The sequence below is a fragment of the Sycon ciliatum genome, chromosome 12 (genome assembly GCF_964019385.1).
Source record: "Sycon ciliatum chromosome 12, ocSycCili1.1, whole genome shotgun sequence".
NCBI lineage: Eukaryota > Metazoa > Porifera > Calcarea > Leucosolenida > Sycettidae > Sycon > Sycon ciliatum.
In genome coordinates this window covers 20,645,298-20,660,179 of record NC_088654.1, presented here as the reverse complement: position 1 = coordinate 20,660,179, position 14,882 = coordinate 20,645,298, and the positions used below count along the sequence as shown (strand labels likewise).

Genomic DNA, 14,882 nt, shown 5'->3' with positions numbered 1-14,882 from the left:
AGTAAGCTGCAGGCCGAGCTCGATTTCCTTCGATCTGTTTTCTTGAAGAATGGCTATCCGGAATTCTTGTTGCGTAAGTTTCTGTCCATGGAGCAGAAACCGAAATCGGTGCTGATTGGTCCACCTCGCTGTCCCGTCTATCTATGTTTGCCATGGAAGGGGCAGGAATCGATCAAAGTGTGTCACGCAGTCAAGTCTATCGTCCGTCGTACTTATTATGCAGTACATTTTGTGCCAGTCTTCACAACAATGCGTGCGTTCACGGTGCGGAAGGACGTCCTACCAACCCTCCACCTCAGTCATGTTATCTACAACTTCGAATGCCGACATTGTGCTAGTCGGTATGTTGGTAGGACTGTTCAGCACCTGAACGCACGTATCAAACAACACACTCCACTTCACATCCTTCCACCCAGTGCGCAATCTGAGAGGCCCAAACGCGGGAGGCCTAGGAAAAACCCATCACCTAGACGGCAGGATAGTTCCCTGCCGCTGTCTGCCGCTCCCCCTCTGACATCTGTGTTGGACGGGCTGGAGCTTGGCAGCTCTTTGGAGGTGCGTGCGGAACCGCCATTGGTGCAGCCCTCGGGTGTGCCTAAGTCTGTGCCTCTGGGTGCTTTGCATGGGGCTGTGCCTCGAGTGGTGACAGCACCTCTGCCTCCCCCTGACCCTCCTCCTTCGAGGTCTGTGTTGGTGGGGAGCACCCGCGGCGGTCGATTTGTCCCACCGGAACCAGAGCTGGATCCAACAGAAAGACCAACAACCATGGCTGCAACAACAACACCAGCTGCACATCCAACAACAACACCAGGTTCACATCCAACAACAACAACAACTAATCCACAAAACAAAGCAGCAAATGACAGACCACGGAGATCTACAGCAGATTACAACCGGACCTATGAATTCACGGTAAAAATACAAAGGAAACAATCGGAAAGGACGACGACTGACGTGAAGGCAACGGCATTCAGGGTTGGCGTGGGTGGTGAAGGTGAGACGCAGGACGATGCAAGTGAGGAGGAGAGTCAAACCGCGGTGGATGACGGAGCAGGTTCTGATTCGGACAGTGAGGGAGAAGGTGAGCTGAGTGAGGGTGAGAGTGAGTGTGAGGGTGTGCGCGTGAGTCGAGATTGTGTGCGTCCGTCTCGTAATAACAAGTCTTCAGTATACAATCATTTGGTTTCTAGTACTGACTGTTGTCGTACTTATTCTGATTCCTGTTTTTCTGTTTTGTGCCGTGCTCGTCATGGTTATCTTTTGCAGTTACAAGTTTTGGAAGCTGTTTGTCAGCGCATTCATAAGCCGAATTTGTGTGTCCAGAAAGATAGTGTTATTACCTTAAAATTGTTCAAATAATGTTCTGTTGTGTAGTGTGGCAACGTTGTTGCCACTTGTGCCTAAATGTGTTTTGTCACCTTCTTGTTTATTATTGTTATTATTATCATTCGTTCTCACTTTTTTGTTTTTGTTGCTGATACACACTTGTCACGCTTAGTTCTTACTTGTATACCCTTGTTTTCTGCACACTTTTGTGAGAAATCGCACCTCGATATTCTAGTGCTGTCATTGTATCGTGTCACCCTACCTTGATTGCTATATTATTTCCTTTGTTCTCATTTTGTTCTTTAGTACAACGGTGATTCCTGAAGAGTGTTGTACGAAAACTTGTTCGAATCATCTTTTTTTTTCCATTGCCCTTTTTCTTCTTACATGTATTTTTCCTTACCCTTTAGGTTGTTTCTTGCATCGTCTCCATCGCTTACATTGTTAATAAAGTAGTCCACATGTCGCTTCAGCTCGTCCTACTTATTGCCATATTAAAATTATTATTATTATTATTAGAAAGGTTTGCTCCCCACACCGGAGCTCGCGCTATTCCGCCGACTTTACTTGACACTTGACTGACTCACGACTGCCATCCAGAGCACACGAGAAGTCCATCGAACCTTCGACTCGGCAAACCTGTAAGAAAGCACCACTCCCTGCTCAATACACAGTGTTTCGGGGAATTCACCCCTCATCAGTTGAGCTTGAGTAGGCTGAGGAAGATTGTGCCTACTCAAGCTCAACTGATGAGGGGTGAATTCCCCGAAACACTGTGTATTGAGCAGGGAGTGGTGCTTTCTTACAGGTTTGCCGAGTCGAAGGTTCGATGGACTTCTCGTGTGCTCTGGATGGCAGTCGTGAGTCAGTCAAGTGTCAAGTAAAGTCGGCGGAATAGCGCGAGCTCCGGTGTGGGGAGCAAACCTTTCTGACAATTCATCGCCGAAGTCGCAACCACTACTTCGTATTATTATTATTATTATTATTATTATTATTTTAAAACGAAGGTAAGTTATGGGTCGCAAATATCCACGCAAACACACATCCAGTCATAATAAGGCACTTGTCATAAGTATCCGAACGTTTTCGGTCCCTTCTCATCAAGGATTATACAGGGAATGGCTCAAGCTGGAAAGACTAAAACTTATATAGCGTAAAGATAATTAGATAACAACACTCGTGACAAGGTGGAAAATTATCAAGTTTAGCACGACACAAAACTCGAAGGAAAATAATAATAGTGACAACAACATAGTGAGCAAATTAAGTTACATTGTTACCACCTCGACGAGGAGTAACACCAAACAATTGTAGCGACAACACATTTTCTTTCTGTACGCAAAGTTCAGGTGTCGTTAAGTTGTGTTCCGCTTGATGCGCGCGATTGTCGTCCTCGCCGTGGTCGTCCTCCAAAATGTGCTGTCCAGTCCATCGGTGGATCTTCTTCTTCCCGTGAAGATGTGACTGCATGCCCGTCCTCCTCTGCGTGTGTAGGACACGGGCCAGCTGAGAACAGCATAAAAGATGGTGAAGGACCCACACGTAAACCACCGAAACTGACAAAGGATCTGTCGGCGTCGGAAAGGGTGACGAGAAGCCAAGTGAAAATACGGACTGATGAGGACGAACGTACAACGACAACGGAAGTGACAACAACAGTCAATATTCGAAAACGTGGTAGACCGCGAAAACTAACCTCAATATCGGACACCGGACAAGTTGGAGTAAGAAGCTCAATAGAAATCCGCAATGGAGGAGACGTAACGGAAAGGACACCGGGTATCGCGCACCCAACGGTTAGTGTCAAGAAACGTGGAAGGCCGCGGAAACGCGAAGAGACAGATAGTGGTGATGCCACGAAGAGGCGAGATGACGGGACATTGGAGGAGACAACACCCAATGGAGCTAAGAATCGCACTTCGTCAATCAAGCAACATCTGTCAGCCCATACCAATTGTCGTGAGTTGTACAGTGATAATGTTTTCTCAATATTGTCACGTGGTAGATGTGCGTTACATTTGGCTGTGTTAGAAGCTTTGTATATCCGTAAGTTATATCCTGAACTTTGCGTACAGAAAGAAAATGTGTTGTCGCTACAATTGTTTGGTGTTACTCCTCGTCGAGGTGGTAACAATGTAACTTAATTTGCTCACTATGTTGTTGTCACTATTATTATTTTCCTTCGAGTTTTGTGTCGTGCTAAACTTGATAATTTTCCACCTTGTCACGAGTGTTGTTATCTAATTATCTTTACGCTTTAGTCTTTCCAGCTTGAGCCATTCCCTGTATAATCCTTGATGAGAAGGGACCGTAGACGTTCGGATACTTATGACAAGTGCCTTATTATGACTGGATGTGTGTTTGCGTGGATATTTGCGACCCATAACTTACCTTCGTTTTAAAGTATTATCCGCCTCCGACCTCTTTTAAAAAATTATTATTATTATTATTCATTGCATTCCCAACTCATCACAACCACGCGCTCTTCAGCCGAACCATACAGACACCAGCAAGGACACTTCCGTTGAGAGATAATATTGCTCCACGCCTCTAGACAGCTGTTTCGCTCCCTGTCGGAGCTCATCAGTAGAGGATGATAATGATGATAATGGAGGAATGATCATTCTTATACACCAGAAATGGCGCAAGTGCGCGCTTTCCACATAATATCAATGGCATATGCAAGCTGCTAAAATGGTAAAGTGTGAGAACAGCGATAAATAATCATAGTACACGCTCATTGGTGGAGAAACACACCACACAAGCGACGAAAATCTTACTCGGAATACTGATGCCAATGGACAGTACATGTATGTCGTTTATTATTATGATGTTGCAATATTTAGTTCTGAATTATTATTATTATTATTATTATGTGGTTTGTCACCTTCTTGTTTGTTATTTTTATTATTATCATTCGTTCTCACTTTTTTTGTTGCTGATACACACTTGTCACGCGTAGTTCTTACTTGTATACCCTTGTTCTCTGCACGGTATTATTATTATTATTATTATTCACACATATCCGCCGGATGAGTACGCGTGGCCCATGTACCATGGGGACCCACGAATACAAACCAGCATATGTTCCCTCAGCAATATCTGCAATATCAATATCAATATCAGTATCTTCCTTTTTAGTATTTGCACACTCTTGGCTGCTGCTGTGTTGTTGTTTTCTTTATTTGAATTCGCTAAAACCAAACGGACAGAACTGTCCAGTGACAAGGGAGCGAATGATGAGCGTCATAATCACTATGCATCAAAACATCTCAGGACAAAATGAGACAGACTATATTAAAGGAGGGTCTGCACAACACTTGTACATAAAGGGGAGTACGAGAACAAAGGCGCGGCAGAAGTCGAAGCAAGAAAGCAATCAACGCCAGAGATATTTTTGTCCACCAAAAACAGAGAGAGAGTTAGAGAGAGAGAGAGAGAGAGAGAGAGAGAGAGAGAGAGAGAGAGAGAGAGAGAGAGAGAGAGATCCTGCGGCACTTTTGTATTTGTATTTTCAGCTGCAATAAAGCAGTTTTTATTGCTATAATGACCTACAGACAGGACACCACCTCCACAAGACGGCCACGGAAGGACGACATGGCGGGGCGCTCTCGTGGTACTTTACGGTATCCGAGGCATTCTGTTCAGTTGACCCAAGTATCCTTACATTCTGTGTACCACTTCCTGGTGTTGCAGATCATTGTTTAACAATCTCCTGACAACCCTACCAGATGAAATGTTTACCAAGCAGGTCTGGCAGATAGAGGATCTGTAAGTGAACTGTGTTGTGTAGTGCTGAATATAGCCACTATGTTTTAGACAGCTGCCCGTCCACTATATTTTGTAAGGACGTATATTTACGTCCTGAGTGTTCATCGCATACTGACGAAATTTTTACGGAGGCACGCATGCTCCAACAATCGTAATTCAGCCAATTCTTACTCGAATTTCGCGATCGAAGTATGTATATCGAAGAGAAAACTCTCGAACTTATTTAGCAAGCTTCGGGCATTAATAATAAAACGAGAAAAGCATTATAATAAGGGTATAAGAAGAAGAAAAGAAGGGTGAGAAGGAGAAAACAGGAAGAACATGAATGTTTACAAAAATAGTTATGTACACGAATATATTGTGTGGAGAACATCGTTACTGTAGGCTATGATTGAGTATCCTGTGATGCCAGTGGGCTGAAGCATGAGCCATGTGCTGGGGTATTTGGTTGGCTGTGGGCAGGGTCGATGTTGTTGCTCTCTTTTTGTTTGTTTTTTAAATTTTTGAAATCAGGTGAGGATTCCACATTGGGACTGGCTGTCCTGCGTCGTTCTGAGGTAATCCAAGGGTTTGCTGTCCTATTAGACATCGCTGTGTTAGTCACCAGTGAGGAGAGAAGGTCTTCAGCACGCGCCGAATCTGAGTGATTGCATGTTTCGGTGGGAGTAGTTGTGTCGGTGTGCAGTGAGTTGAAAGTTGTCGTACCTGTACCTATGCTGCCTGGTGGGGTTCCGGGGTGCACTGTCGTGCTGGTTGCCGACATCGACGATGTAAGGTCGAGATCGCTGACTGGGTCGCTTGGGTTCGAGCTGGGGTGCAGGACTGCTTGCGGCGTGGTGTCCGTACCGTCAGAAGCCGTTTTGGATACGGCGCTTGCGTGGTTCAAACTTTCGGCCGCTTTCAGCGCGGAGTCGGTACAGTGCGAGCTAGCTCCCCCGTTATGCTATGTGCTGCTGCTTTCTGTGGGATGTGTGGACATGGTGGAAGTGTGTGCACTAGTATTGTTTGCAGAGCAAGTAACAGGGAATGAGTGATGTGCAGAGACGACGGCAGATATGTCTCGGCACGTTGTTGAATTAGCATGATTCAATGAGGCGGTTGACAGGCTGAGGAGCTCTAGCAGAGTGACGGACTGGATCAGCTGCTGTGCCACCGTACTCAACCTCGACTGTCGGCTTCTCTGCTTCTGGAAGTGGCAGTCGGATCAAGTGACGACGATTGCGGCGAACAGCAGAGTGACCAGACTCAACGAGGTAAGAACGATTGGACACTTGCTCTACTATCTTGCCCTCCCGTTCGAGATCGGTGACGAATACACGGTCATGAAGCTGTAGAGTCGCAAGAGGATTAGCTGCATGCCGTTGGTCATAGTGGAACTTCTGCTGCTCCTGGGACTGGGTCTCCGAGTCCAGAATTCTAGGGAAATCTGGCCAGAGGGTGGCATGACAATGCATGGTACAGCACACCTTGCTCACAGGACAGTAAGTGGCGTTCATGGAAGTGGGGGCACACAGTGTCGTCGACATCACGTAGGTTGCACGACCATCCGTGTTGGACGAAGTGGAGGACATGCTTGAGCGTCTCATCTTGTGTGGTGGCGTCAGCAATGTCACGGGCTTTATCATCCGACACGATCTCACCAATGTAAGATGTGAGGTTGATGCTGATCTCGTCTTGGAGACTAGGACAGAGAGGGACGGGTTGCCATTAATGTAGCCGTGGAATCGCTCACAAACCCCGGCAACAGCCAAGCACTCCTTCTCGACATGCGCGTACTTTTGCTCAGTAGTGGCGAGGCTGCGTGAGGCAAATGCAATTGGGCGCATTCCGTCATCATGCTCCTGCAATTGGACAGCCCCCAAGCCGTAACTGCTGGCATCAGCATTAATGACCGCGGGCTTGGTTGGGTCGAAGAACGTGAGGCAGGGCGCATTGGTGGCAAGCTGTTTGAGCTTGTCCAGGGCCTGTTGTTGTGTAGCAGACCACTCCCATGCAGTGTCATGATCCAGTAGAAGACGCAGTGGAGCGCTAACTTCCGAGAGATTGGGAATGAAGCATGACATGAACGCGAACATGCCGAGAATGCACTGACGTTCTTGGGCGGCTTCAGATTAGCGATGCTGGACACTCTCGCTGGGTCAGGGTGGAGACCTTTGGCGAAGAAGATGTGACCAAGGAACTTCACTTCGGCCTGACGCTTGTGACATTTCTTCATGTTCAGCGTGACATTGGCTTTCTGCAGGATGTCTAGTACGGCAGCTAGGTTACGGTCGTGTTCTTCTCGTGTACGGCCAGAGACAATGATATCGTCCATGTAGACGAACACGCCGGGGAGCTGGTCCAGAAGTGTGGTTGTGGTGTCAGACAGAGTTTATTCACAACTAGCAAGTAGGACAACAAACAAAGAACAACATTCCAAAGCAGTGTGCAAACACAAAAGGGAATTGTGTACGAACACAAAAGGAAAGTGCGTACGAGCGGATATGGAAGCGGAAGCTCTAGGCGCGTGCATACGGGATGCAGGAGTTGCACCATATATGGAAGTATGCCATATACATCATGCCCCTCCTACAATAAAAAAACGTACAAGTGTTTATCTAATCAGCAAAAAATGATGTGGAAATTGCATGTGCTTAGCAAATGACATGTCGCGGAGCATCAGCAACTTCCAACAGACTTGTAAAAAGGATAATTGCACAATTATATACTTGAAGGTTTTCCACTGCGAGACAATGGGAATGACAATTGAATAGGTACAATGCAAATCACCAACTGAACAAAGCGAGTGTTAATTGTACGATTGCCCACGCGTTGAAATAATGTTAAAGGGGACATTCTGTCGCCGGGGACATTGGCTTGTGCAACGTGGTACCTGAACAGTTGACTGTGGCGACGACTGAGTCACAGGGACTGCTTGTGGTGCAGCGTCGGGTACATTAGAGGATATAGGCGTGGCTGCTGAAACTGGAGTAGGAGGGCGGTACGCGCGGAAGTAGCGACGGTTGCACCAATATACGCGTTCACTCGGTAGCTTGACGTAGTAGTCGCGGTGGTCACCGATAGCCACGACAATGCAGCGGGAAGACCACCGTTTTGTCTTCGGGTGTTGAATGTCAACGTGCGTCCCGATAGACAAGTGGGGAAGTTCTCGGTGAGGCTGACTGGGAGACTGGTCTACTCGATCAACATCATCCATGTCAGATGCGGTGTCTTGCCAGTGGGAGTTGAACTGGCTCCATTGGGCGGGAACGAAGGAGACAAGTGGGCGACCATACAGTAACTGGGAAGGACTCCTTTCCGAAGTTCCAGGAGTATTGCGCCACTCGAGAAGGCCAGGCTGAAAAGCGTCGGTGTCTAGAATACCGTCATTGGTAGTCTTTTCCACCAGGTACTTCATTGCCTTCACGGCTGCTTCCGCATGTCCGCTCGACTACGGGTAGTGAGGTGACGACTTGATATGACGGATTCCCCAGCGCTCGCAAAATTCGGCAAATCTGTGAGATGCAAACTGAGGACCGCCATCCGTTCAAATTACCTGTCGTACGCCTACATCTGGGAACCACCTGCAGAAATGATGGATGGCGTCAGCTGACGTGGCTGAGTGACCAACCTTGGCCAGGCATGACCATCCGGTTAAACGGTCGATGAATACCAAATACTCGCAATCTTGGCCACTGAAAAGGTCAGCACTAACACTTTCGAATGGCAAAGTGGGCTTGCGGTCAGAAATGGGCGGTTCAGCAGACGGTGTCATGGCTGAATTTCGCGGTTAGCGCCATAGCGCACCAATAGAGCATCGAACTTGACAAAATCAATGGTCTGGTCAACTCGCCCCCCCCCCCCTGAACAGCTACCCCAGATCACCCTCAGGAATAGTCCGCTTACCGTAGCACAAAAACACAAACACCTCGGAATAATCTTTCAGCATGACCTCCGTTGGACGGAGCATGTTGAATACATAGTCAAAAAATCACTCAAGTCTTTCAATATTCTTTTTAGACTAAGGTCTACACTCACCAGTGATTCTTTATCTCACATCTATCAGACATACATACTACCTATATTCTCATATGCGAGCAATGCTCTCACACCGTTGTCACACACTTCCCTTGACAGGCTAGAACGACTCCAGCGGAAAGCCGCCAGAATATGTCTCCACCTTCCCCTTTACACACACTTAGAACACTCCCACCTTTTGCATCGCATCAAATGGCCAACATTATTTTCACGCTTTAAAGTTAAACATATACTCTTCGCACATTCTCTGCGCCACAATTATGCCCCACCACATATACTCTCGCTGCATACTGCTAGCAACGTGCAACCTTCGTATAATTTACGTCGCTCTCGTACTTGGCACTTGCCAACTCCGCCGACTGACCTCTGTCTCCATTCTCCCCTGTACAAGGCCCTTCATTACTTTAATTGCCTGCTCACCCAGCTTCGCGAAATCCCTTCTCGAACTCCCTTCAAATCCGAGATATCCCTGCTGTTGCACAACTCTGTATGCTTGTGTAGCGACCACCCCTGCCCGTACACTTAAGTACGCAACTCTGTATGCTCGTGTGGCGACCACCCCTGCCCGTACACTTAAGTAGTCATTAACCCCTAGGCCCTGCCCACCCAATTCTTCCTCACTCTTTCTCCTTTCTTACACTATTATCTCTTATTGGCCACTGGCTATCGTGAGAATAAAGATTTGAGACTCGACCATCCCAGGAGAGCTCATTATCAACAATACCTACCAAGATAGCGAGCCTGTGACACAACCAGTAGGAGCTTCCCGTCGCAACGGATCTGGAGCGATTCTGCACTCTGCCGCCCACCACGAGGTGTTATATGCAAGACCTCTGTCTTAGTCTGGTTCAGCTTAAAGCCACGGTCCTTAAGCCAAGTTACCAGATTGGTGACGGCGGTGCTTAGGGAGGTGCGCACCACTGCTCAACTCCCAGAGGCCTCGAGATCAATGTCATCCGCAAACTCTTGATGGACGACGGGACACGGGAAGCAATTGTGTATGTCCAGTGTTACCAAGTGCCCTCTACCTCCATCCGTATTGCCCAGTGCCATTTTGCGGAATTTTTCAGCGTTTTCCATACTCGTTTTTTCAGGTCAACATTCTCACTGATTATTAGTGTAATTCGGAAAAAAACCAATACACACACACTTGCACATGCATGTCCATTGTCACATTGCACTTGCTGAATTTCCTATCATTTCTCACCGGTATAGTTTTTATTACCTGTGCAAATTTCTGACAAGGAACCAAGGCAAGAAGAAAAAGCCGAAAAAAGCTACCGCTTGCTTCAAAGAGTCGTGGTCGCTACCGCCAGGTATAACGAATAGCAAGAAGGGAATTCACTTCGCTTTCTGCAAGCACTGCAACAGTGATTTCAACGTTGGGCACGGAGGTTTCAACGATATCACCAGCAGGGTATATTCTAGGACGAATTTCCAACCGGTTACGGTCCAATGAAGAGTCCGGGGGTCCCCCCGAAATGTTTTTCAAAATACAACCCAAATATGGCACTCGACAGCAATTTAACAGATTTCGTGACCCTAGTACCAGCCCACGCGGCTTCGCTGGAAGTATCCGTCCAGAAAAAAAGCGTTTGACCGTTCACAGCTCCATTCACCCACAGAAAAGTACAGGCGGTTGGAACTGATTTTTAACTTTTCAACCGGTCGCCAACAATTTCAACCGGGCGAAAACCGGTTGGGGCGGTTCTAGAAAATTCCCTGCACCAGGCATGTCAAGTCGCAGTTGCACGTGAAAAATTCCAAGGTCGTTGCTGCCAATTTATCATTTCAATCGTTCACGTCTTCTGTGAGTGACAGTCTGGCGACTAAAGTGATGACAGCTTAAATAGCAATATCAAATTTCATATGTCAACACAACCTACCTTTCTTAGCTGCTGATCATCTCTCAGATTTGCTGAATAGAGTGTTCACGGACTCGAAAATAGCCGCACAATACCAGTGCAAGCGAACCAAGACGGCTGCATAATAACGCATGCCTTGGAGCCTCACTACCTTGAAGCTGTTGTGAAGACTGCGAGAGAGACATCAGCCATGTACAGCGCATGATACAGCGCATGATGCACATGGCATGTATATATGTACAGCGCACTGCATGCAGGCTGCATGCACTCTGCGATCCGATTTTGGGTAGATCGATCGATGGCACGTGGATTGGCGTCTTCTGCACCATTTTTCCCTCCTTTCGAAGACACCATATTTTTTTCGCTTTTCCAGGATAACTCGATTGAAATCCGTACTGCGGACAAAACATCGTTTTTCCGTAAAAATATGGACAAATACGGGCAGTTGGTAACACTGTATGTCGCAAATATCCAGGGTGAAGAGCAGGGGGCCGAGAACGGATTCCTGTGGCACACCTTGACTGCACTGTGTATATCTTGACATACTCTTACCAATAACTATATGCTGGTACCGGTCGTTGAGGTAACTACAAAAATCTAGCTGTCGAGATAGGCCTAACATGTTGATATCCGACGGAGCATTATGAAATATAACTACAAGCAACTGTAAACAATGAAATATATATGTAGTATGAATGGTGTCATTATGTGCCTAGATGTACTAAGCTGATTGCCAGTTAGGTGAACGTCAGTACAGTTGGTCAGCGTCGCACATGAGCTGAGTGTAAAGTAACTGCTGGTGTTAGTGGACATTATAGCATAACTTGTTGTTCCTTAGTCCCAATTTCTTCTTTTAAAACGAGAGAGCTTGGAAGCTCAGGGCCCTACGCTATGCTTTTTTGCCTAGCGAGAATCAACTTTCTCTTTGCATTGGAGGGTAATACGATACCGTCACCCACCTTGATGACCTAGGCAAAAAAAGCAGAGGGATGTTATAAAATTTTCATTTCTCCTAGGATTCGAACCCGCACTAACGCCCTGCGCTGCATGCATTCCCCCGATAGACTTCGCATACATACTCATTCTTCCAAGTTCCTTCACGTTATGATCTTGCATTTGAAAGCCCTATTTGAAGAGCGAGTCTGTGAAGTCGAGCATGGTTCCTTCTGCCCCGTCGTTCTCTCCACATCTGGAGGCAGGGGGAAGTCAGCGACATTGCTGTACAAGTGCATTGCTGACATGCTATCGGAAAAGTGCCAGGACCCCTACTCCAGGGTAATGGCATGGACCCGCTGCCGGGTATGCTTTGCGCTTCTTCGTGCCTGCATCGCCTGCCTATGCGGAGCTCGTCGTCCCATCTTTACTCCCTCCGTCACAGCTGCTTCGGTAGATCTCGTGGTCGCTGAGGCTAGGCTCCGATAAGTGAATGATCCTCCTTGAACAGACTCCTGCGATTGATGTTGTGAGAGTTCTCCCATTATTATTATTATTATTATTTAAATAGGCGTCGAGGCGACAATAGTTTTAGAATTGCAATCAACAGAATGAGCTGAACCGACATTTTCACAAAGGCTTTTATTGTATTCAAAAAACGAGTGGATACGAAGGCAGTGAAGAACATGGAAGAAAGAAAAAATGTGATATGGAAGAAATGATGAACAAAAAATTTGTACTTCGAACTAGTTTTCGCACAACACTCCTCAGGAAGCTACGTTGTACTAATGAAAAACAATCCAGAAAGATACTAATAAAGAGAAATGGAGTGAGAAGAAACAACACCTATGAAAATGATAATCCTAGCACTAAGGTAATAACAGGAAAAACTGCGAAAGCACTTAACGAACTTGTTAGGACTACTAGTATACTGTGACACAAGATATGACACCATGGCCAACCACAGCCAAACAGACAGAACAAGCTGCTACTAAAACAATTTCAAACGAATAATGCTGTCCTTCTGGTAGAGGCAGAGCTAATCAATTACCTAAAGAAATTAAAAGCCGACAAGAGTATCTCTACACATGAATTTGACTTGATGAAGCCGGTCGGATCAATACGTCCTCGCCTTTATGGTTTACCAAAAATACATAAGCCTACATGTCCTGTCCGGCCAATCGTCTCCATGACAGCTTCGCCACAATATTCAATCTCTAAGTGGTTGTGTAGGTTGTTGAAAGTTGTTGAGGAGCACTACTGCCAACACACTGTTAAAGATAGTTTCGATTTCGTAGAGAAGCTACGGGTCCGACCTGTTCCAACTCACTCACATATGTGTTCGTTCGATGTAGTGAGTTTGTTCACAAACGTACCGCTGGAGGAGACAATTGATATTTGCGCGGATGTGTTGTACCGTGTTGACGAAGTTGACACTCCGTGGCTACCTGAATGTGCTTTTCGACGTTTGATGTTGTTAGTCACAACTGGCGTTGAGTTTTCGTTCAATGACGTGATGTATAAGCAGATAGATGGAGTAGCCATGGGCTCTCCGTTGGGTCCCGTGTTAGCTAATGTCTTTGTCGGTTACTGTGAGTGTAAGATTGATGCGCCTCTATGGCCGAGTCTGTATTTCCGTTTCGTTGATGACTCTTTCACATACTTTGATTCCATAGAAGACAGCGAGGTCTTTCTTGGTGCTCTCAACAGCCTCCACCCTTCCCTCCGCTTCACATGTGAGCACGAGCAGTCAAGCAAGTTATCCTTCCTCGACGTACTTGTTGAGAAAACCGAATTTGGTAGCGTAACATCGGTGTATCGTAAACCGACATTCACCGGACAATACATTTCCTATGACTCGTACTGTTCATCTAATTATAAAGTCAACTTAGTAAAGAATCTCGTGGATCGCGCCAAACGGATCTGTTCACCTTGTAAACTCAGTGGTGAGCTCGAATTTCTCCGTTCAGTTTTCACCAAAAACGGATACCCAGGCGACATGTTGGCAAAACTGTTGTCTACAGCCCCCACGCCGAAACATGAATTGATAGGGCCTGCTCGTTGTCCTGTCTTTTTGTGCTTACCATGGAAGGGCAAGAAGTCTGACAATGTGAGTCGTGAAGTTCGTGCGATCATCAAACAAACCTACTATGCGGTACACTTCATACCCGTCTACACAACGATGCGTTCGTTCACGGTGTTGAAGGACGTCCTACCAACCCATCATTTAAGTCATGTAATCTACAACTTTGAATGCCGGAATTGTGCTAGCCGGTATGTTTGTAGGACTGTTCAGCACATGAGCGAACGCATCAAGCAACACACTCCTTTACACATTATCCCACGTAGCGCACAACTGGAGCGTCCCACGCGGGGAAGACCCCGTAAACAACCACTACCTCCGCCAACACAGGACCTAGCGTCTCACTCGACAAGTCCACCATTGGCTCCCGTGGCCATGACCAAGTCACTCCCTCCACCAGCGGAGGTGGATGTGGCTTTGGCGACGCCACGTGTGTTGCATGCAGACACGTTTGCATCAGCATCGCTTGCTGCATCACCGGCAGAGACGACAACAATACCTACCTCAATATCAACGAGACCCAGAAGAACAACTGCTAATTACACCATGACCTATTTCAGTACGGAAGTTCCGAGCCAACGGAATACACAACAGGAACGTGAGACGAGGGATGGTAGGAGACGGGACCTGATTGCTCCGAGGCAGGACGTCGTTAAGGAGGATTCGGCCAGTGAGTCCAGTGATTCCGGTGAGTGTGAGTGTGAGAGCGAGAATGATTGTGTGAGTAAGAGTGGGTGCGAGCGTGTGTTTTCTAGTAGGAAGTCATCAGTGTATAAGCATCTTGCATCTCGTCCTGATTGCTGTAAGGTTTATTCTGATTCTTCTTTTTCTGTTTTGTGCCGTGCTCGTCATGGTTACAAGTTGCAGTTGAGTGTGTTAGAAGCTGT

The 14,882-nt window shown here is 46.8% G+C and overlaps 1 protein-coding gene across 1 annotated transcript in view; it reads left to right on the top strand.

Annotated features, from left to right (window-relative positions):
* The window catches only part of LOC135828549 (protein sidekick-2-like), a 158,939-nt gene that overhangs the window by 45,519 nt on the left and 98,538 nt on the right, over nucleotides 1-14,882 (top strand). Inside the window, exon 8 of the mRNA XM_065340989.1 lies at nucleotides 5,023-5,097. Within this exon, the coding sequence (XP_065197061.1) occupies nucleotides 5,023-5,097 (75 nt within the window). The remainder of the gene's footprint in view (nucleotides 1-5,022; nucleotides 5,098-14,882) is intronic.